At 40.6% G+C, this 25,000-nt stretch overlaps 1 protein-coding gene across 2 annotated transcripts in view; it reads right to left on the minus strand.

Annotated features, from left to right (window-relative positions):
- Positions 1-18,868, minus strand: part of LOC109419262 (E3 ubiquitin-protein ligase Nedd-4-like) — a 99,193-nt gene extending 80,325 nt beyond the window's left edge. Inside the window, exon 1 of one of the 2 annotated variants that reach the window (XM_062856495.1) lies at positions 17,850-18,868. In XM_062856495.1, coding sequence (XP_062712479.1) covers positions 17,850-18,032 — 183 coding nt within the window. In that variant the 5' untranslated portion in view covers positions 18,033-18,868. The remainder of the gene's footprint in view (positions 1-17,849) is intronic. The other variant, XM_062856497.1, reaches the window with a different exon arrangement.
- Between the last annotated feature and the right edge of the window lie 6,132 nt (positions 18,869-25,000).

The raw sequence follows: 25,000 nt of genomic DNA on the forward strand, positions 1-25,000 counted from the left end.
CCTGAGAACAAAGAGACCCAAAATGCACCAATTCGTTCTGCAGACGAGACGAATAACCGATTTAGGACAACACACAACAATATAAAATAAAATTTACGACAACGCGACTGTGGAAAATATCCCCACCACTGTGTTTATTCCACCCAAAATCCAAATTTTGGTGGAAGTACCCCTCGCTCAGTGGAAAAAATCGAAGATTTTTTCGCAAATTCACGTTGGGCGCCAATTGTAAGAAGACGCTATCAGCCCTTACCCGCTGTTACCCGGCAGGGCGGCCTAAAGCAGGGTACCTCCACTAAATGTTGGATTTCGGATGAAATGAAATGTTTAAATAAATAATAAATAAATTTTGCAATAAAAACTTTAATGCTACTTCTAACCTTTTGCCCCGTTCTCCCCAAGGCACTGGTCGATGTCACACGTTGGGGCCCTTCGACGAACAGCAGCGGTGGTGATGGTGGTCGCACTCGTTGTTCCACACGGCCTGTGCGAAGCTTCCTTCCTTCTTCTTCTTTCTTCTTCTTCTCACTTTTCTTCTCGGGCAATAGAACGATCCTTTGCTAATTAGCCAAGGGGGTGAGACTAGCTCCTTTGTTGGAACCCCCTCAGCGACGGTGGTGTAAAACACCGAACTGCCTACTCGCCGTAAACAGTTCCGATAGTCACCGCGGTGAACTATCACAGGTGGTACGCCCCTTTGTACCTACCTGTCTTCGTCTTCCTTGACTTTTAGCTACACGGGCGAGACAAAGCTCTATTGGCTGAGCCCGTGTAGCGAAGACGGTGGGATATCGGACGCTTGGCGAACCGCAAATGGCGGTGGTCCTCACCCTAGCACTGCACTTTTGCACTGCACTTTGGTTCCCGAACCACGGGCCGGCACTAAATTTCGGGGGAAACTTTTTTGGTTTATTCACTCCCGACGATGCTAGGAACAACCATCTAGCACATTCCGCGCGAAAACGGCACTTATTCACTCCTTCACTAGGTGATAGAAACGGGTTGTAAAAATGCGTCCGTCGCACTACGTGGCTCGTAACTTTCTCCCGAATGAAAACAAAACAGCCACACACCGCACTCGATTGTTTCTCCTGCTGCTGCTGCTGTCGATGTGTGCTATGAGGGGGAGATTGGGGGTCAAATGACTCACCGATACAATACACATACGATTTTAATTCCCTAAATTAACAAAACTAATTTCAAATAAAAAGTAAATATTAAAACAAACAAATTAAAATGATCCAAAACACAGTGGTGTTCACAAATTCGGCACAAAATTGTAACCGCGGGTTACAGAATCTCGCAGAGGGTTACGGCAAGGTGATGGTCTTTCGTGCGCGCTGTTCAACATCGCTTTAGAGGGTGTAATTAGGAGAGCGGGGATAAACACGAGTGGAACGATTTTCACGAAGTCCGTTCAGCTGCTTGGTTTCGCTGATGATATTGATATTGTTGCTCGTAAATTTGAGACGATGGCGGAAACGTACATCCGACTAAAGAGTGAAGCCATTAATGTGTCGAAGACAAAGTACATGATGGCAAAGGGCTCCAGGGAGGAATCAGCGCGCCCGCCACCCCGAATTTATATCGACGGTGATGAAATCGAGGCGGTTGAAGAATTCGTGTACTTGGGCTCACTGGTGACCGCCGACAACGACACCAGCAGAAAAATTCAGAGGCGCATTGTGGCAGGAAACCGTTCTTACTTTGGACTCCGCAGAACTCTACGATCGAATAAAGTTCGCCGTAACACGAAGTTAACCATCTACAAAACGCTGATTAGACCGGTCGTCCTCTATGGGCACGAAACATGAACCCTACGTGTAGAGGACCAACGCGCCCTTGGAGTTTTCGAACGGAAGGTGTTGCGTACCATCTACGGCGGAGTGCAGATGGAAGACGGGACTTGGAGAAGGCGAATGAACCACGAGCTGCATCAGCTGCTGGGAGAACCAACCATCGTCCATACCGCGAAAATCGGGAGGCTACGGTGGGCGGGTCACGTCATCAGGATGTCGGATAGCAACCCGACTAAAATGGTCCTCGAGAGTCATCCGACCGGTACAAGAAGACGTGGAGCGCAGCGAGCTAGGTGGGTCGACCAAGTGGAGGACGATCTGCGGACTCTACGCAGAGTGCGGAACTGGAGACAAACAGCCATGGACCGAGTGGAATGGAGACGGCTTCTATGTACAGCAGAGGCCACCCCGGCCTTAGCCTGATCGGTAAGGTAAGTAAGGGACGCGATATAAGAACGGGCACAACACGTATTGTTCTTACAAACGTCCGTCATTCTCGTATCGCGTCCCGTGTAGTTGAAGATCTTACGTAAGCACAAACCTCAGAAATTGAAGTCAAATTCCGTGAAAATAAAGTGAATCTAATTAGTACAATGCACATACTAATAGTACAGGGGATACTCAAAATAACTGGGACAGGTAAAATTTTCACTTTTCAAAAAATGTTCAACTAGCTGAAACTTTTCGAAAAAGGTATCAAATCGTGTATCAAATTTTCTCAAATTTTTACTGTAAGTTCATCAACAGGTTGTGTATCAGTAGTCGAAATTTGGAAAAGATCGGGCTATTCTACACGACGATATAAAGGTTCTAGAAAAAGGTATAATTATTCAACAGCCAACTTTGAGCTGTTATATCTCCGGATTCAATTAACCGAATGCAATGGAATTTTGATCATTTATGGCTTATATAATGAGTTATTAAAAACTTTTGACTAAACTTAAAATTCTTTACACGAAAGAAAATTATAACGATTAGATTATTTTTCTAATATAACACCAATTTATCCAAAACTTCATCCTCGTTTCAAAATTCGAGGTAGTAATTATAGTTCATTTAAATTCCCTCTAATTGACTTGAATATATTTATGTTTCAAAGGAAAGCAAAAAATAGCCGGCATTAAATTGAAAAAGTAATGCATATGAAAAATGGATAAATTTCCTAAAAAAACATACAATAAATGAAATCGCTATAACTTTTTTTCTTATTAATAATTTTAAATTAAATCAACCGTTTTCCAAAGTTCATTATATTAGTCATAAATGATACACAACTAGTTGATGAACTTACAGTCTTTGTAGAATAATTGAGAATATTTGATGCCCTTTTCGAAAAGTTACAGCGAGTTGAACATTTTTTGAAAAGTGAAATTTTTACCTATCCTAATTATTTTGAGTATCCCCTGTACATCACATACACATTTATTTGCACTACATGGCAGTTAGGATAACACACAAACAACAATACAGCTTACCGTGCTATTAAGATCTGGTCCGTTGTCGAACAGCCGTCGATGAAGCCTGCTTGGTTACTTCCCACGAGCTCATTCGTTTTAGGTGACAAACGACAGAAGATAATCTGGGATAGCACTTTGCAGGGAGCTTCATTCCCTTTGGTTCTAGCTTGGTCCGCTTCTGTCAGGAACATGGACGAATGCACTGCAGCCGAAGATATCCATGTGCTTCAAATCTGGCTTCCTCATATACCAGGCTTCATAGGGGGTCTTCTCGGTAGCACGGGTTGGTAACATATTCTGAACGTAGTTGGATGTGTTCACCGCTTCTGCCCAGTACTTGTAGTCCATGGATGCATCGGGGCTGTATGCGGCTGTGAACTGCGCTGTGATTCCTTTTTGACGGTAAAAACTTCCCAATCGTCTGGATCTGTATTCTCCTCCATTGTCTGCGCGAATGACTGCAGGCCGCTTTCCAAAACCTCCGACTTTTTCTCCAGAAAATATACGACACAGAAATGAGTGAAGTCATCAATTATGATCATAAAGCAGCGGGCTCCTCCTGGAGTAACGGTTTTCATTGGCCCGCATACGTCCGCATGGATCAGCTCAAGCATCCTCGTCGATTGTGCTCCAGTTTGCTTGGGGAAAGGTAGACGGGTCATCTTACCTTCCATACAGCACTCACAGTCGTGGTTCACGTTGCACTTGCGAATCTTGACACCGGTGGCGAGGTCATCCCGTACCATCTTCTGGATCGCTTCTTCCTCACGGTGCCCCAGTACTCGATGCCAATGGTGAATACAGTTTTCAGTATGCTTCATGACAGCAGCGACAATCGGATTGTGCTTCTTCGTTTCGAGGTGGTACAGTCCTGACTTCCTCACAGCAACAGCAGCGACTCGTCCATTCTTCGATATTTTGCATTCTTCTCCAGTGAACGTGACTTCAACTCCTTTTTTGGTTAGTTTTCCAACGGACACCAGGTACGTATCCAAATTCGGGACGTGTAGAACTTCATTGAGGGTGACTTCTTTCTCTTCGTCGTCAACTGCACAGCAAATTGTTCCGGAACCTCTCACGGCGACATTCACTTCGCTTCCGTCTGCCAACGCAACGGTTAGTCCTGGTTGTTGTTCGTAGTGCTTGAAAAAACTCCTGTTCACACATATGTGGGTGCTTGCTCCGGAATCGACGACCCAGACAACATTCGTATGGCGCTCGTTCCGTACCGCAAAGCAAAACGATTTCTCCTCTTCCACTGCTGCAGCCTTCGCCTTTTGCTTGAACTTCCGGCGGGATTCCTCTATCTTCTTACCGGGCAACTGGCGACAGTCCCTCTCGATGTGACTTGGTCTTCCATAGGAATGGCAAATAATCATCTTCTTGGTCGATTCGACTCGTAGAATTGACTCACCACGAGGTTGATTCTTCCTTCGCTTCATGGATTCATTCAGTAACTTCGATTTTACCAAATCCATTATTAACTCGTCATCTGAACGGCTCTCCAGTGCTGTCGTCAACGTAGCATAGGCTTCCGGTAGGTTTCTAAGGACCATAGCGACCATCAAATCAACTGCGAATCGAGCTTCTGGCCAGCGTTTGATAGGCGCGAGAAAAGACCTGCCATCTCCTGAAGATGTTGCTCCATATCGTCCCCATCCTGGAACTGCAACTGGCAAATCCGTTTGAGCAGCGTTACTCGAGACGTAAGCGACACTTTCTGGTGGTGCTTCTCCAAAGCTTCCCAGGTTTCCTTGGACGTTTGACAATTTCGGATTATGGAGTACTGACTGTCTTCAACGAAAAGCGCAATCGTCGCCCTGGTTCGATCATCTCCTTGCTCCCATTCACTGGTCATCGGGTTTGGCATCTCCTCCGAAATGTGTTTCCAAAGACCTTCACGGATAAGCAGCATTTCGATCCGGAACTTCAAGGCTTCATAATTGCGGTTGTTGGGGCGCTCCATGATGACTATGCTTGCATCCATCTGGAGCAGCTCCAAAGTTTCGACAATCTTCTCCAAAAACGATCCGACAAAATTCTTCAAGGTTTTCTTCAACGATCCAAAATCCACGTAACAGTTTCAATAAAGGCCCATAACCTCTTGGCCAAATGATATGAGGCTGTATTCGTAATAAAAACACGTCTATATCGATTGACTAACAAATGTGGAATGAAAATTTATTCTAACTATTTATCTGACATAAACTGTTGCTAAGGCGTAGTTATTCGTCGCCTACTCGACTTCTCCTTCAGGACCTAAAACTTCGGAAGTGGTGCGCTGTATAGCGGACCAGGTTTACTATGGATTACTGCACGAATTTATTCTGGCCTGCTTACTCTCACACGAAATTTGACGTTTGAGCGGTGTCGGCACCTCTCAAACGTCAAATTTTCTGTGAGAGTAAGCAGGCCAGCATAAATTCGTGCAGTGGACCAAAGAGCGCACCACTTCCGAAGTTAAGTCCTACGCATGGATTTGAAGAAAAATTCAACTTCGCTAGTCGAAAACTCCGATTTTCAACTAAATTGAGAATATTGAGTTAGATTGTCATTCTCGATAATGAAGAGACAAGTTTTATTGTATCCCGCGAAATAAAGTTTTAATAGTTTGTAACGTACAATGTTATTGTTCAATTTTTTGAATAAATACACCGCCTCGTCACGTTACAACAGTGGCGACGGAAACGCGAGTTATTCGTATGTTTCACGAGTGTTTCGCCGGAAAATTCGCGTAGAAAAAGCGCGATCGAATTTTAACCATGACGCCGCCGCCGAACAAAAGAAAGCGCACTTTCAGTACAATGGACGGGCAGCAGCATGTGGATCCGAGCCAGGGAAACGTTCCACCTGGTCGGAATCAGCATCCGAACGGACATCCACAGTTCCACCAGCAGCAGCAGCTGCCTCCTCATGCTCCGCAAGGGCACAATCCGGGAAACAGTCCACCCGGTCAGCATACGCAGTATCGCCAGCAGCCGGTTTACCCTCCAGGGATATCGGCAGACAATGTCATCGTGCAAATCTTGCAACAACTCCAGCAGCAGCAGGCAGTCACGAACCAGCTTCTTCAACAACAGCGCGAATCCGCCCAGCAACAACAGGGGTTTCTGCAGCAGCAGGAAGCGCTTTTCCGGAATGCTATGGCTTCTATCAATGTCAGCGTTCCGGCTAATCCAGAAGCGATTCTGGACTCTTCAGCTGGTAACATCAAAGAGTTCCAGTTTCATCCTGAGAACCACTGCACCTTTGCCTCTTTGGTTTGCGCGCTACGAAAATCTTTTCGCCAAGGATGCGCAGAGGATCGATGACGATGCGAAGGTAAGGCTACTTTTGCGTCGCCTGGGAACCAACGAGCACTACAGGTATGTGAGCTACATACTTCCCAGTACGTCGAAGGACTTCACATTCGACGTCACAGTTCAGAAGCTCACAGCGCTGTTCGGGACCACGGAATCAACGGTGAAGAAACGCTACAGCACGCTCACCATCACTAAAGTCCCGACTGACGATTACCTACAGTGTATCAAACAATTGTCCGTACAGCAATTTTTTTGTCAAAATAATTTTTCATTCAAATGTTTATAACTTTTTTATTCGTCAATCAAAAACGCTGAAATTTTGACCAATCATGGATCATATATTAATGCTCCATTGGTGAAATTTTGAGCAAGATTGAATAAGTTTTCTGAAAGTTATAGAACTTTTAGTGAAACTTATAAGATTTTTGAACAAATTTTTAAAACATTATATCTTAATACGTACTTGATGAAACTTTTTCACTTTTTTTTGTGATACAGCTTAAACTCAAGACTTTCATATGCAGCAACGTTTGAGGTTTTAAATTCACTACTAAAAAAATGAAAAAATTGCATATGTAGTTAACGATATTTAAAAAAATACCATATTTTGCACATATAATCTGCCAAACGTTTTCCCCCAATAAAAGTGCATTAATCGAACAAACAATGCATAGGACCTACTCTTCATATGTAGTTTAGGAGGTCCTGTATAAAAATATTACATTAGGAAAGTTTAAAAAAGTTGAAAACACTTGGCACTTTCATTGATCAAAATATGATAAATTTCCAAATAATTCTCTGAACATATACAGATTTTTCATATTTTTTGTAGTGAATATTAAACCTCAAACGAAGCTGCATATGAAAGCCTCAGGTATAAGCTGTAGCACAAAAAAGATTTAAAAAGTTTTATCAAGTGCATATTGAGATATAATGTTTTAAAAATATGTTCAAAAATCTTATAAGTTTCACTAAAAGTTCTATAACTTTCAGAAAACTGATTCGATCTCGCTCAAAATTTTACCAATGGAGCTTCAATATATGATTTATGATTGGTCAAAATTATAGCGTTTTTGATTGACGTATAAAAAAGTTATAAACATTTGAATGAAAAATTATTTTGACAAAAAATTTGCTGTACGGACAATTGTTTGATACACTGTATGTCACTTTTGCGTGTCGGGTGAACAAAATGTGCGTAGAATTCGAGCTGACGAAGATGTCCGAGCAGCAATTTAAGTGTTTGATGTTCGCTGGCGGATTGAAGGGAGAGTGCGACGCCGATGTTCGAACCAGGTTGTTGGCGAAGATCGAGAGCAACGATGACGTCACCCTAGAAGCGATGCTCGAGGAATGTCAGCGGATTATTAATTTGAAGAACGACACAGCGATGATCAAAGGCCCATCGGGACAGGTGCAAGCAATCCAAAGAGGTCCACAGCATCAGAGTAAGTTCCGGAAGCGGTCAAACGAAAGGCGTAATGCTCCACGAGCGCCAGATGAGCAGAAGAAGGTACCAGCCACTCCGTGCTGGAATTGCGGTGCGATGCATTTCTCAAACCACTGCAGTTTCCGGAATCACCGATGCACCGAATGCAGGCAGTTTGGCTATAAAGAGGGTTACTGCTCAAGTGCCAAGCGATCGTCCAAGCCAAGGAAGCAGCGTAGCGGAAAGTTCTCCACACCAAGACCATCGCACTAACCGTTGGTAGCGTCCAGAGCAAGCGGCGATTTGTGCAGGTGGAAATCAACGGCGTCCCGAGCAAAGTCCAATAACTGAGCAATAACAAACTGATAACTAGTGTTCGCTTAAGAACTCATTTTACAATTTTGTGTTATCAACTTGGTAGTTCATGTTACCATTACCTGTCAAACTGGGGGCACCATCATCGACAACAACAACGGAAGTTTGTTATCAATGATCGTTGCAAATATCTTTCTGATAACAAAATGAGTTTCCAATTGGATAAAATTGATAGATTTACAGAAGTTGTTATCAGGATGCTTTTGATGATAACATAATGAGATATTTTAATGGTATCACGGGTATTCTTGGTTGTTATCATGTTTGTTATGTTGCCTGCTTATTCAGCCACAATGAGAACAAATTTAGTTAATTATTTTTGATATCAGATAACACAGTATGTTATCCGATTGTTATGAAACTTTGCTCGGGCGTACCTGTGCGTCTTCAGCTGGATACGGCGTCGGACATAACCATTGTGTCCGAGCAGGTCTGGAAGCAACTAGGCCATGGCCAACCAACAGTGGTTCCAGAAACACAGATCGCCAAATCAGCATCGAGTGAACAACTCGATTTGGAACACGAATTCGCATGTGAGGTGTCTTTCAACGTGTTGGCCCAGCAGGGCCGCATTTTCGTCTCCAAGCGCTCGGTCAACTTACTGGGCATCGACTTTATCGATAAGTTCAACCTTTGGTCACTACCGATGGACAACTTTTGCAATCAGGTAAGCGGTGTGCCTGTTGATGCCAGTTCTTTGCAGAAAGCGTACCCCAAGCTTTTCAGCAACACGCTGGGCCTGTGCAACAAGGCCAAAATCAAGCTAGCTCTCAAAGAATCCTGCCGACCGGTTTACCGCCCTCGCAGACCGGTTTCATACGCCATGCAACAGTGGATCAAGATCTCGACCGTCTGGAACGGTTGAACATCATTTCACCAGTGGACTACTCCGAATGGGCAGCGCCAATCGTGGTGGTCAGGAAGGCGAATGGGAGCATGCTGATGTGGAGATTACTCTACTGTACTGAACGAGCGACTCCAACCTCATCAATACCCGCTCCCCCTGCAACAGGACATCTATTCCAAGTTGGCGGGTTGCACTATAGGAATTTCTGAAGAAGATTTCATGTAATATACACACTCAGATTCTATTTCGCTGTTCGGTAAAAACTTCGCCAGAAAAATTCGGTGAAGTAGAAAAACTACCGCTTTTCGGTAATGATTGAGTATTTCACAAGATTTCGGTAGTTTAATTACCGATCCGTATGTAATTTAATACATAGATAGCATTTGCTGTCAAATATAGTGTCGGACAAAACAATAAGACCAGCGGTCCTATTTTTTTTTATTGAAAACTCATAAAAAAAAAAACTGCGTGACAGCTTATTTGTCAAGGCTGAACCCGTTATTCACATTTCATCTCTACAAAGACCAATGCTTAGGCTATGTTGCCCAATTTAACACTAGTTTTTTACATTGTGTCTATGTAGTTTTAATCAAATTTTTGCATTTTCTCTCCTATCATGTCAGCCCTCAGTCATGTCAAGTCTTTGAAGTTATTTTGAAAAAAAAAAATGTTTACCTACGGAATCTGAAGCACCATGAACGGTCATATCCAAAAGCAAATTAATTCTTGGAAATAACATAAAGTACAACATGCTGTCTATGTCGACAACTATACTAATGTTACCACCAAGAAACATTTTGTTAAATGTTTAATCGAATCTATGACGGTCAAATACCAAATGAAGACAACAACCCTTGCTGCGATAACACCTATGTTGGTAGCCACCTACAGCACTGGCGCTATCCCCAATGATAGACTATAGACAATGATTTTTAACGTTGAACTTTTCGTCATTGAAATCATCGTCATCATCAAACATTTGAAAGCAGTTTTTTCGTTCAAAACAAAAGTTTTTGCTATGAAAATATATTCACTGTACTCCACATGAGGAATATAATGCAGTGAATATATTTTTATGAACCTTGTTTTGATTTGCAGCGAGAAAACTGCTTTTTATTTTCCAAAAAATGATGACGAATGCTTGAGCCTTAATATGTCATGGGCTTCCCATGATACGACATACAAAACCTAGCTATCTATTCTAATGTACAGTCAAATCATTCAGCTGTCCTATCGGTTCTACATCACCATGTCATTCTCTTCCACGTGCCCTAGAAATGTCTACCTAGTTATTATACAAGGAAACGTTGTTTAGCTGGTGACAAATAATAAATATATATAAAAATGAGTTTGAAGTCCCTTTGAGGCAACAAACCTCACGAACGGGTGAACCGATCAGGATGACTTATGCAGGGTTTGATTCTGTGAGATATAAGATGTACTGAATAAAGCTATGATAAAGAGAATGATCACAGCAGGCGATATAGCGCATTTGAATGTGATGCGAACTGTCAAGCAGACAATGTTAGCATCCCCGCTTGCGCAGCAACAACTCCAGGCGTCACCCAACCGCGTTCACTCTTGCCACTTGCGAACCAACGTCAGCCTGGGTAAGTTGTGTATGCTGCACGTGAGGGGTGATTCCTTCCCAGAGAAATCCCAAACTCCACATTGGCGAATTCCTGACAGTTTTTCGTTCAATTACGAAAAAAAATCGAGCCAATTTATTGTTTTTCTGGGAGGAATCACTCTTTAATTTGCATGCGAAAGTGAGCAAATTACGACAACACAAAAAAGTGAAAAATGTGGTGTGATATTCATCGTGGGCTCCGGATGGTGCATGCTTCCGGATGATTTTTGTGCTTGGACAATTATCGAGGAAGAAATAAAACACGAGAAAAATAAACCAGCGGCAGTAACTGGTAAGGAAAAGCTATAGTGATTCTGTTATTTTGTGCTTACAGCGTGTTGTTTGCCGTGGGGGAAAACCTCCGGCAATGTCCGCTGCCGAAAAGCAAGGTTAGAAAGATCCTGTTGTTTTGCATCGTGCAAATGTCGGATCGAATGCTTACAGCGTGTTGTTTGCCGTGGGGGAAACCTCCGACAATGTCCGCTGACGAAAAGCTAGGTTGGAAAGATCCCGTTGTTTTGCTTCGCGCAAATGTCGGATCGGAAGCTTACAGCATGTTGCTTGCCGTGGAGGGACAGTCCCGGCAATGTTCGCTGACGAAAAGCTTGCACTGAGAGATCAAAGTACTCTTTAAAGAGTGAAAAAGTACCCTTTTCGAGAGTAACTAGGTGAACTCATAAAAAGAGTAAACGGCCTTTACTCTTTAAAAGGTAAACTGCTTGTACGTCAAACCAACGTGTGATTTTTACTCTTTTTCTGGAACGATTTCAAATTATGAAGAGAGTAAAATTTACCCTCTTTATCATTTTATGGGAACTTAGAGATAATTTTGAACTTTTAAATAATCAAATAAATAATAAACAACTTAAAAAAGATTTTTTTGCGAAACATTTATTAATTCTTGTTATTTCACTTTTTATTGTTTGCTTATTGCTGTGGGATTTGCCAGTTGGACCACGAACAACTATTATCCCCGCACCAAGTTGATGGAATCCTGGACCAAACTTTGATCCAGGTGGAGGTCAAAAGAAAGGCCCCCCTCGGAGCCACCGACATCCTAATAAAAGAAATAATTTAGTAATTACTTGGCGACTTAACAACGCAGTTGAGTATTTTGTTTTACTTACCCGCAAAAATCTGCAAAATCACATCAGTCAGTCAGACTGGATGTTTCTCAGGATGCACCTCGAAAATGCTCAACAACATTTTCGCTCATTAAAGAGTACGCGGTCGGAATTATAAGAAGGGCCAAATTTACCCATTTTCAAAATTTGACAGGTACCCTTTATTTTGACAGTTTCATATACTTGCAAAAAGAGGGTACTTTTTATTCCTTAAAGGGTAATGCCGGATTCGCAGTGTGGTTAGCAAGATCGAGTTGTTTTCTTTCGTACAAATGTCGGATCTGAAGCTTACATCGTGTTGTTTGTCGTGGTCGATAAATCTTAGCAATGTACGCAAAAAAAATATATTAGAAAAATCCCGTAGTTTTGATTCGTGCCAATGTGGGATCGAATGGTTATTAAAAGGTGCCGTCAATGTCGGCTAGCCAAAAAGAAGGATTATGTTGATGCAGTTTGTTTTCTGTGGCTAGTGTTTCAATGAATGACAATGCTTCATTCTCTTTATCTAGAGATAGATCTCTAGATTATATATAATGTATTTTATCAGATATCTCGAATTTAAACGACGGAACAATGGGATAAATTCGGGTATAAGATTGAATAAAGACTCAAAGAGCAAGATTTTTTTTTTCAGAACCACCCAGTACCAAAGCGGTAATTTTCTTAAATATTACAAGTATAGAGCCTTGCATTACAAACAAAACTTCAACAAAATCACATATGATTTTTAAGCATTGCCCTCAAAACTATTTTGAGAGCAAGGACGGCTGTATCAAGCGACCCCGAACGAGAGGAAAAGAGAGAGAGAGAGATAATGATGACGTCACTGTGCAAGCTACCATTGCTCGTCAGAAAACATCATTCCTACAGTTAAGTACTAAAATGTTCGATCTTTTTAGAAAACAAAGTAACAGCAGCATAGTCAGAATCAGTGAAGAGAATTGTCAGACAAAGGAAGCACAAAACAAGCAACAAAGAAGGCGCGATGATTACTCTTTATCCCTACTGGTAACAGATAATGACATGATCTCGAAAATTTTTGTTGCAGACAAAACGGAAGCTGAATTTGTTGCGTACTTTTCAACTCATGATGAATCAATTATTACAAACCCTAAATCGAGACTATTTGATGATAGATCTTCAGCAGAGTTGCAGTGTTTACCTACCCGAAATTACCGTTCGAAAATCGCAATGCAAGGCTGAAAAATCTCTAAACTCGTGGTGTACGATGTTTATCCTATTATTTTCAAGTTGGGACAATCTTATGTCGCATTGGCTGGATTGTCGCAACAAATACAGGTTGCGACATTGTCATTATTGTTGCGCGATGGTTGAATTTTGATTCACTGGTCAGAATGGTACCTCACAATGAAAACTGTATTCGGCAGCCATGGCAGCAGCTGCAACGTATATGACGATGTAATATAACAGTTAATTATGTTGAATGGTTGTAAGTAAATACTCCAAATTGAGATACGGAAATTCAATTTTAGGTTAAAAATGTGCAAAACTTCTTCAGAGTAGAAGAAGGATGTGAGATATAAGATGTACTGAATAAAGCTATGATAAAGAGAATGATCACAGCAGGCGATATAGCGCATTTGAATGTGATGCGAACTGTCAAGCAGACAATGTTAGCATCCCCGCTTGCGCAGCAACAACTCCAGGCGTCCCCCACCGCGTTCACTCTTGCCACTTGCGAACCAACGTCAGCCTGGGTAAGTTGTGTATGCTGCACGTGAGGGGTGATTCCTTCCCAGAGAAATCCCAAACTCCACAGATTCGTATTCATGGTGGCTGTGTTTATATACAGAAAAAGTTACGAAAATCAACTAGAAAAGTAAGGAAATTTAGAAAGTACTGTTTTTTATGACCGGGGAAGAAAATCAACACGATCAAAATGAAACCAATCTAGAGTGCGCTGCTTAAATGAGCTTAAAAGCTGTCAAACCACCACAAGTTTGGCAAGACAAAGTTTGCCGGGACAGCTAGTAATAAATCTGGAGCTCGATTTGAATAGGTCGTATGTGCTTTTGTCGATATAAAATTCGATCAGTTTATTTTAGTTATTATAGCAATATGGGAGATATTTTAGAAAGTTTTAATGATGCAACGGAAAGCCTGTTTTGTAAGGATTCTGCTGCATGTATCAACTTTGTTCAATTTCAATAGGTTTCGCTGTAATAAGCGAATCCAACTGATCGAATTTTTAATCGACAAAAGTACATACGACCTATTCAAATCGAGCTCCAGAAATATTTGTCCAAAATGTCATATACAAGGCATTAACGCCAATAATGCAATTTAAGTATTGAGTATTGATCACACGTTGGCTTTGTAAAGATGTCTTCTACTTTGTAATCATAAATTACGTTGTCCAGCTAGTAAAATTAATCAGTTTTCGTCATGTCAAGCTGCGTTGGTAAAATGCGTCCAAGTATCGATCACACGTCAGCTTTGCAACCCAGCACCATTGTATGCTACACCCTCCTTCCCAATCTCAGTTGACCCCGACAATTCAGATAAATGTAAACATTATGAAATTTGCAACCAAGTATCACTGTAGGCACTCAAACATACTAGGAGCCACCCACAAAACGATCTCCTACAAATACTAAGAATGGAAATGTTACCAAGTTTCAAGAACTGTGTGTGTGTGTGTGTGTGTGTGTGTGTGTGTGTGTGTGTGTGTGTGTGTGTGTGTGTGTGTGTGTGTGTGTGTGTGTGTGTGTGTGTGTGTTTGTGTGTGTGTGAAAAACTAACGGTATCAATTATTGCATATTTTTCAAATGAAACTAATAGTGTTTGTCTATATCAATCGAATAGTTTAGAAAAATAAATAATCCCGAGTCTAAGAACATCTATATAGCTTTCATAACCCTTCCATATATGATGAAAAAGGAAATCAAATGTACTTAGCTTTGATTAATTCGATGTCCTGGTGTCCGACACAATACTCGGACGTGGGATTTGATGTACATGACAAGATAGAAAAAATATTATTAGTGTTTTGGTGATACTTTCACTACGGCCATTCAGAATGGTTCAACGTATGCAGATGAGAAGATCATTCCTGCTGTCTTAACAGCGATCATCAAACTCAGTGGTAGATAAACTTGAAATACACGAACGCGAAAGAAAAACAACAAATGAACGAACGCGAATATTCTAAAAGAGCGAATGATCTTCCATCCGATCTTCAAGTGATCCTAACAAGCGACATATTTCGTTCAGGCACTTTTGAATGTCCGTATGGAACTTGTTCACACAAGAAATCTGCCTCGACCAAGTTGGCAGAACGCGCCTATACCCCTTTCTGAATCGAAGAGCAGGGAAGAGCAGCGGTCCTATTTCATACAAAATGGCCAAATTTGACGATATGGTACTCGGTTTCTAGTAAACCGATTTGGCTGAAATTTTGACAGCTGACTTCGAATTACGGGAATTTTGATTTGTATCAAATTGATTGAGTTCTGTTCACTACTTCCAAAGTTACAGATATACGGTGCGACAAAATTCTAACACCAGATTTTTATGATGGTTATTTGTTGCCAATTCAATAAAAATGTTCCCAAGATTAAATGGCATCCTTAATTTTAGTACTTGTTTATTAATCAACAAGTATCAGATACTCCCAAATATCCTTTGGTAAAGGTAATCTGGAAGTGGTCCTATTATTTTGTCGTTTCGTATATCTGTAACTTTTGATGTAGTGAACAGAACTCAATCAATTAAATACAAATCAAAATTCACGTAACTCCATGGCGGCTGACAAAATTTCAGCCAAATCGGTTCACTAGAAACCGAGCATCAGATCGTCAAACTTGGCCATTTTGTATGAATAATGGCTGGTGGTCTTATTATTTTGTCCGACACTGAATATTACAGTATGCGCTGTAAAATCGAGAGAACACCGCATCCGGTAATTAAAACTACCGAAAAGTTTGTAAATCTTCACCAAATTACCGAAATCCTGTGAAGTATTGAATAGACACACAAACGTCAAACTGGCGTGAAGACAGTAAATAAAATTCTTATGTCAGTGGTTTTAGCTCAAGAGTTTTCTGTACTGAAAGTGCGGAATGACTGAAAATCTCATGTTATCAGACAGCACAGCGCATTCGTAGCACCTGGGTGAGTGTTTATTAATTGAATTTTGCCATTCCTAATAAATACTTGAACAAAACATTTCAGCCTTTCTCACTGCTTGCCAGCATCACAATGAAGGTGTCTCCTGATCACATCTGCCTACCACACAAGCATCGAAGAAGGTTCATTAAAGCAGTGATAAAGATGTTATATGTTATAAACAATAAAGATTTTGTTAATCGATAAAATAATTGAGGCATATACCGCATCATTTAATAAAATAAAATTACCGGAAATCCGTAAAAAACCTTCAAAATAAATAAAAAAAAGTACCGAAATTCTACGGTAATTTGTTTTTGAAGATTACCGGAGAAATTCGATAATTTTGACAGCTTATCGAAAAATGAAACTACCGGACGTTCGGTAGTCGTATCGATTACCGAACGTTCAGCTGTTGAAAATTCGGTAAAAAATTACCGAATACTGTAAAAAAATCTGAGTGTGTATGCCTCCAAAAAAGTCATTCGTAAATTGCTATAAAAAATTACTAGAGATATACCATGAACATGTACGAGAATGTGTTTATGAACCTCATTTAAATACCGCCAAGAATAATCAAAGAAGTTTTGCTTAGTACTTAACTTACAAAAGAATAAGTGAGAAACTACAAAGTATTGCCGTAAGAAATCAATAAAGAAATCATAAAAAAAATAAAAAAGATTCACAAAAAGAACTCCAGAAAAAAAAATACAATTTTTTTAAAAATTGGCATAATTATTGCTAACAGGTTTGAAAGTGCTAGCGAGAAGAAAAAAAAACTGGAAAAAATTGAGCAGCGTCTGCACATAATGAAGAGAACACACCTACCGATAATACCCAATGTCACCCTAATTAACGAAATTATTTAAAAACACAATTTCGCGGAAGGGCCAAATTTCATGGGTAAAATCCGCGAGAAATCTACGACCATCACAAAAATTTTGAAACCTGGGAAATTAGAGTCCCTATAATTAGAGTCTGGCGGACTGTCACTTTCGATCGGAGCCAATCGAGCATGACGTCATAGTGTCCTCACCGATAAATGCTACATAGTGACGTCATGCTCGATTGGCTCCGATCGAAAGTGACAGTCCGCCAGACTCTAATTATAGGGACTCTATGGGAAATGCGTAGTTTTATTGTAATCTATATGCTGTTGTAACATTCCTGTGTATGTTCTGTTCTATATACTGCAGTTCTACACATAATTGTCCCATATTATATGGGATTCCTAAATAAAATGGGGCAATTATGTGTAAGGACGGCAGTATAGGTGTAATCGCAAATAATCACATTTGCGTCGTACCTACTTAGTGCACTCAAGCGCGATCAATGCGAATAACTGTTATCTTATCTGGAAAACCTGCGACGATTGCAGCTCGCTATGACCAAATCACAGTAACCTAGCGATGATGTCGCTATCTGCCCAAACAAAACAACATCATCATCAGTAGCGAAGAATCCCCATGTTTCAAAGCCCATGATATTCGTCCATCGCCTACTGGGTAGGTATGTGAGACCGAAAAAAAAAGAACCAAGCAATCTCAGTATCATCTGATGACCATCATTGCATTGGCATCTTGGGCAAAGAAGAACGACCGAACGCGAACGACGAAAGCGAATGACACCGTGGCTCCTTTGTTCTGCTTTCAACTGCGAAATTTTCACGGTCCCTGTTCGAACGCGCTTGTGTCGTAACATTTGTAAGCCGGGAAGGAGAAAATCCCTTGCAAACATAAAAGAAGCACTTCTACTTACCGCATTGAACAGGGAGCCCCTGGGAGTGGACGAGGCCAGTGCCAGGGACGATCCGTAGCTCGAGGTGCCCACGGACTGGGCCCTACGCCGTGGCGGCCGCTGCGGAAACGACGACGACGACGAGGCGGAACTTCCGCTGGGCATGATTAGCGATGCGTTGAAGTTGCTAAACTGTGATCTCATCACAGTACTCCGAAAACGTTCTTCGGGAGGAGTATCGGTTACGAGGCAGGCTGGTCAGCTTCAATTTACATGGGATTCTTGTTTTCGGAATTATCTCCGGAACGCAGATTGCACAGCGAATAACTCAATAGCACTATTCTTGTCACCGAAAAAAAAACAGCTACGTGACTCCTCCCTTGAAGGAACGATTCCTCGTGTTGTTTTTTCCACTAGAACCAGCAATATCCGGTTCTACGTCGTATCCGAGACCAAAACAATGACGCACCGCGGCACGGCCGGAAGCTTTGGCAAAATCGATCCCACCACCCGCACAGCCCTGCGCACACCCACTAGAGGAGCCACACTAGAAAAAGCGACTTTTAGCACTGGAAATACGTGGAAAAATGACTGCGATTCGCAGAACGCGGATTACGACAAGAATGCAGCAAAACACACAAAAGCTTCGCACGTATAAAATTCACGTCTTTTCACTCACTTATCCGACGTCGTCGGTCGCCTTCCACAGAGACTCGATCTACCACTTCCACTAGCCAACAAGGCGTGTATTCGTACTATACTTTTACGCGAGAAAGAACCGACACAACGAAGAGACGACGTCCATACGCGAAGCGATGCGGGCGCTGTTCGAGGAGGGCACCAGCTGAGCCTCTGTTAACAAAACCACAAGAGCGACCTAAAGACTAATTATTCCCGTGCAGCAAAATCCACTGCTCCCCTCGCGCTAGTACCGTTACGTCGTATTAGAACACTACTTTTTCACTTTCGCGTTGGATTTGTTACGCGTATTCGTTGTGTGTTGTGACTGGGTGTGCGATATTCTCTGGTCTGGCCAGGGTTTTTTTTGTTTACTTGTTTTTGTTGATTCCACGAACCCGCACTCGCCCAGACAGCCAGCTGTCAAAGCTGCGGTTGATATCATTTTGAACTGCCCGCTTTGACAGACCGATCGAAAAATCGACGACCTCATCTAGTACTACTATGAAATCGAGCAGTTTTTTAAGGGTTATTCGTTCGCATGTTATCACGCTAACCCTCAGTTACCCAGATTGGTGTCAAAGCGACCCAGATTGAGCAAAACTGCAGTTACTCTAATCTGAGTAAAGGCACCTTTACTCTAATCTGGGTTACCGATGTTGGTGGCAACATCTGGGTAACCGGTACCCAGCTCCTCCTGGACCTTGATTTTGTTAATTTATTTCCAATTTAGATTTTTGATAAAAAGCTCCCAATCCCGTGTACTGTTTACTTACCTGATGCAGGAAAACAGTTCCCTGGAAGAATTTGACTGTTTTCCCGTCATTTATCCTCATATTTTTCGAGGAAACATCCATAATTGCCAGCGTTCGCCTGACCGCTGCCATATTCTTAAGCCGGAAAGTGACAAAGTGCCGATTACCCAGATCTTTACCCAGATTCAACCAATCTGGGTTTGCGGGTTACCCGGATTTTGACAACTGCTAACAACATGAAAATCCGGGTAGAATCGACCCAGGCGATGGGTAGTTTCAGGTTAGCGTATACGCAACGGTAAAGCCGAAGCTCGCGATGTCAATGGCACGTTCGGTGTAGTACTAGATTTGCAATAATGAGCTGATTTTAGTATAGGACAGATCGGTGAAGTACTAGATTTGTAGTAATGAGCTGATTTTTTGTATGGTGAAAAGGTCAATTCTCCGTTTCTGCAATGAAATGATGCAAAAAGCGTGGGTATTATGACTCCTTGCCTAATTTGATGCTGTTTGAGCAAAACTTTGGGCAACAGTGTTGTTGTTTTCTCCATTTCTTGCAACATAAACAACATAGTTATCCAAAGTTTTGCTCAAACAGCATCAAATTAGGCAAGGAATCATAATACCCACGCTTTTTGTACCATTTCATTGCAGAAACGGAGAATTGGCCTTCTCACCATACAAAAAGTCAGCTCATTACTACAAATCTAGTACTACACCGAGCGTGCCCCATTGTGAGAAGGTCAATAGGACGCAATCAGTGAAGTACTAGATTGAAAGTAGTGAGCTGGATTTTTGTATGGTGAGATGTTCAATTCTCCATTTCTGCAATGAATTGGTACAAACAGCGTGGGTTATATGATTTTTCGGCTAATTTGATGCTGTTTGAGCAAAAGTGTGGGTAACTTTGTTGTTGTATTATTTATTTCATGCAACGTCAACAACACAGTTACCCAAACTTTTGCTCAAACAGCATCAAATTAGCCAAGAAATCATATAACCCATGCTGTTTGCACCATTTCATTGCAGAAATGGAGAATTGAACATCTCACCATACAAAAAATCCAGCTCACTACTTTCAATCTAGTACTTCACTGATTGCCTCCTATAGGACAGATAGGTGAAGTACTAGATTTGTAGTAATGAGCTGAATTTTAGTATGGTGAGAAGGTTAATTATCCGTTTCTGCAGTGAAATGGTGCAAAATGCGTGGGTATTATGATTCCTTACCTAATTTGATGCTGTTTGAGCAAAACTTTGGGCAACAGTGTTGTTGTTTTCTCCATTTCTTGCAACAAAAACAACATAGTTATCCAAAGTTTTTCTCAAACAGCATCAAATTAGGCAAGGAATCATAATACCCACGCTTTTTGTACCATTTCATTGCAGAAACAGAGAACTGACCTTCTCACCATACTAAAATTCAGCTCATTACTACAAATCTAGTACTACACCGAACGTGCCCCATTCTGCATTTCTGCAATGAAATGGTGCAAACAGCGTGGGTTATATGATTTCTTGGCTAATTTGATGCTGTTTGAGCAAAAGTTTGGACAACTTTGTAGTTGTTTTATTTATTTCATGCAACTTTAACAACACAGTTACCCAAACTTTTGCTCAAACAGCATCAAATTAGTCAAGAAATCATATAACCCATGCTGTTTGCACCATTTCATTGCAGAAATGGAGAATTGAACATCTCACCATACAAAAATACTGCTCACTACTTTCAATCTAGTACTTCACTGATTGCGTACTATTCTCCGTTCCGGCAATGAAGTAGTACAAAAAGCGTGGGTATTATGATTCCTTGTCTAATTTGATGCTGTTTGAGCAAAACTTTGGATAACTATGTGGTTTATGTTGCAAGAAATGGAGAAAACAACAACACTGTTGCCAAACGTTTTGCTCAAACAGCATCAAATTAGGCAAGGAATCATAATACTCACACTTTTTCCACCATTTCATTGCAGAAACGGAGAATTGACCTTTTCACCATACAAAAAATCAGCTCATTACTACAAATCTAGTACTTCACCGGACAGATCGGTGGTAGTTTCGTGTACCACCTAGTAGGCCTTGCCATTGATGAAAATTATGATTACTTGATCTGTCAAGCTGGAGAGTACCACAGTGGCGACGCGAACCCATTTAATAAGCAAAAGCAGATTGTGGCCGAGTGAAATCTACTACGACTCATTTTGTAACGTAATGGACGGATACGAGAAGGAAAAGGATCAGCGGAAATTCGATGGCATTATTTTCAATTGGACATTTCGAGAACGAGGACAAACAAAGGAAGGACAAGGAAAGCAGTTTTAACGCTAAATGAAACTGGGATAGCCGGAGTCTGTTTTCCGACGGATAGCATCTGATCCAAGATCTGATCGGATCAGACATGAGGGAAGTCGGAAAATCTCGCCTCGAAAGAGGGAGATGCCGAAACGGCGGATGAAAATCCGGTCGTAGACGGCAATAATGTCTCGCCTCAGAGAAGGGGGACGCCAAAGCGGCAGATGAAAATCTGGCCGGTGCTGGCAATTATGTCTCGCTTCAAAGAAGGGAGATGCCAAAGCGGCTGATAACAAACTAGCCAATACAGACCTGAAGGCTGAAGATATACTCAAAAAGAGGGATCCAGGTTGCAAATAAGATTCGATTCAAAAGAAGAGATACAATAACACAGAACGGTCCAATATTCACATGTATGATATAACAAAAAGCATGATTCCAAATTAAAAAAAAAAAAAATGAACTGTTTGTTCCTATCCACTTATCCACGAGCGGTAATGGCGGCGCACTATGGGCCAGAAATCAAAATTTCGCGACAAAAGTCAAAAAAGTTGTTTTTCTAAGATCAATCAATTTTCATATTTGTATGATTGTTTGGGCTATGTTTGATTATATACCGACTGATTTTTTCGATTTGTAACAAAATTGTATCGTTTTTTGTATGGAGAAACTTCTTATGAGCGAAAATTCTCGAATTTGACCAATATTAAGAAAAATGTGATTTGTGGTGAAAAATGTGATTAAAAAATATAACGCATACATTTCCTAAGAGTAAATTTAGTATATTTTGCATGTTTGATGCAAAAATTGCGATGTTTTTAAGTTTAAAAATAAATTTTACAATATTTACTCAAATTTTACGGTTTATTTGCCAATGTGTTCAAAAAGTAGGAGTATTCGACCGTATTCGACATGCAACCGGTTTAGGATGCTAGTTTAGACTCTTCTTTTTCGAATGCAACCGGACTTTCTTGCGGGAATTTGCGGGAAGCCAAGTTAGAGTGGTTTTAGTGCTTGCTTAAATTTTACAATATTTCACGCTGTGCTTCAATAATCATCCACTCTTGCCATTACGACGATATGACTTTATGGCTTGCCAAACAATATATAAAGCAACAAACAACTTTCATGCAGGAAGGATTTGTTTCAAATATAAATGTGATTATAAGCTTTTAAATCAAGACCACAGACTTACTCAATGTGCAAAGTTTCGGTATATGAATCAAAATTAGAATTTTAAATAAACTCAACGTACATACATATGTACAGATGGATACATTATTAGTGAATTTAGGAACAAATCCACAGCTCAAGTGAGATTTTAACTCACGACCCTTATATGCTACACAAGTGCTTTACCGACTTAGCTACCGAGCCTATCAATGACACGGCATTTTAGATATATTAAGGAAAATCAAATCTTTTCCCTAATCGCAAATATATCCATCCCACTTATACATATGATCGAAGAGCGAACACAATTTATTGTTCAAATACCGACTCCAAGTCATTTGGCCGAGTGTAATTTGGCTGATTGCCGCTTGGTCGAACGCCATTTGGCCGAACGTCATTTGGCTGAATGCCGTTTGGCTGAAGAAGAAACGATCGTGCCACTGTTCACCACGTCAGTATAACTCAAAATAATCCCCTTTAATTAAGAGGAGGAAAAATCTCTGATAAAATATTGACAGTTTTAACGCCAACAAATCCCTGAATTGTAAAATAAGAAAGAATAGTCAATGATTGAAAGAAGGAAGAAGGAAAATTAATTTGATCATCATTGGCAGCTAGAATGCAAAGAGATCTCTGAATTATTTTGAACATTATCCGGCCAAGTGGCATTCTGCCAAATTGCGGACATCTGAAACACCTGAGCAGCGAATTTTTTCACCAAAAACTATACATACATGGCATATATACATAAATTGAGATTATTAAAAATCATAATTGATCACACGAATTTATGTACCGAAACTTTGCACTTTGAATAAGTGTGTGATATTGATTTAAACGTCTACAATCACAGTCTTACCTGAAACAAAACCTTCCAGAATAATAGTAGTATGTTGCTATGTGTATTGTTTCGCAAGCTATAAAGAGATTGCGTCGCAATGGCAAAAGTCTATCTAAGAGTGGATGGTTATTAAAGCACAGCGTAAAACATTGTAAAATTAACGCATGCGCTTAAATCATTTTATCTTGGTTTCCTGCAAATTCCCGCAAAAAAGTCTGGTAGCATCCGCAAAAGAAGAGTCTCAACTAGCTTCCTAGATCGGTTGCATGTCGAATACGGTCGAATACTTCTACTTTTTTAACAAATTGGCAAATAAACTGTACAATTTGAGTAAGCATTGTAAAATTGTAATTTAAACTTAAAGAAAATTTTCGCTGATAAGAAGTTTCTCCATACAAAAAACGATACAATTTTGTTACAAATCAAAAAAAAATCAGTCGGTACATAGCCCAAATAATCATACATATATGAAAATTGATTGATCTAAAAAAAAAAACAACTTTTTTGAATTTTGTCGCGAAATTTTGATTTCTGGCCCATAGTGCGGCGGCGGGCATATCCAACCGGTTCGGATTTTGATGTTTCTTGGGGGAAAGTCAAACAGTTGCATTCTCCTCCTCACCCCTTCACCCACCGTTCGGTGGCGCCAACCGATTGCGATCCCCAAGAAACGTCAAAATTTGAATCGGTTATTTGTGCCCGCCGCCGCCATTACCGCTCGCGGATAAGTGGATTGACAAAACTAAAAAAAAAACAATGTAAATAAAATTAATTCGCGCAGTACCACTAAAAATAATTTTGAAGGTATTTTTGTAACCATTTCTACTAGAGATAACACAAAATTCTATTTGATACTTTATTGATTGCAATACAAGTGCAAAATTAATGATTTGATATTTTACTTATTTGAAGTAGGAAAAAATGCAATTTTCTTTAAACAAAAGGAGATGTGGTAGTTTCGTGTTCCACCTAGTAGGCCTTGCCATTGATGAAAATTATGATTACTTGATCTGTCAAGCTGGAGAGTACCACATGTCCTATTGGAAAACAAATGACTAACACACAAGTATTTGGATTGGTCAATAGTTGGCATGAATACTGTAACAATGTGAGATTAGAAACTGATGTAATAACTATCCAGTGATACATTAAGTTAACACAACTTAAGTTTTTCACTTCGTTAGAAACATTATCTACCATTAGGTGTCAATATAATATAAATATTATAAATCGACATAAATGGAGTCCATTAGCATTTCGAATTACAGTTGCTTCCTCTTATTAGTTTTATAATAAACTAGCTGTACCCGGCAAACTTTGTCTTGCCTACTGCGTTTTTTGACGTTTCAAGTCCCTATCCAAGCCCAAGTCCCCGTTCAAAATGTTTGAAAACCTGATTTTCAAAGACTCTCATTTTTCCCATGTTTTTTGGA

Source organism: Aedes albopictus, chromosome 3, assembly GCF_035046485.1.
Source record: "Aedes albopictus strain Foshan chromosome 3, AalbF5, whole genome shotgun sequence".
NCBI classification, from domain to species: domain Eukaryota; kingdom Metazoa; phylum Arthropoda; class Insecta; order Diptera; family Culicidae; genus Aedes; species Aedes albopictus.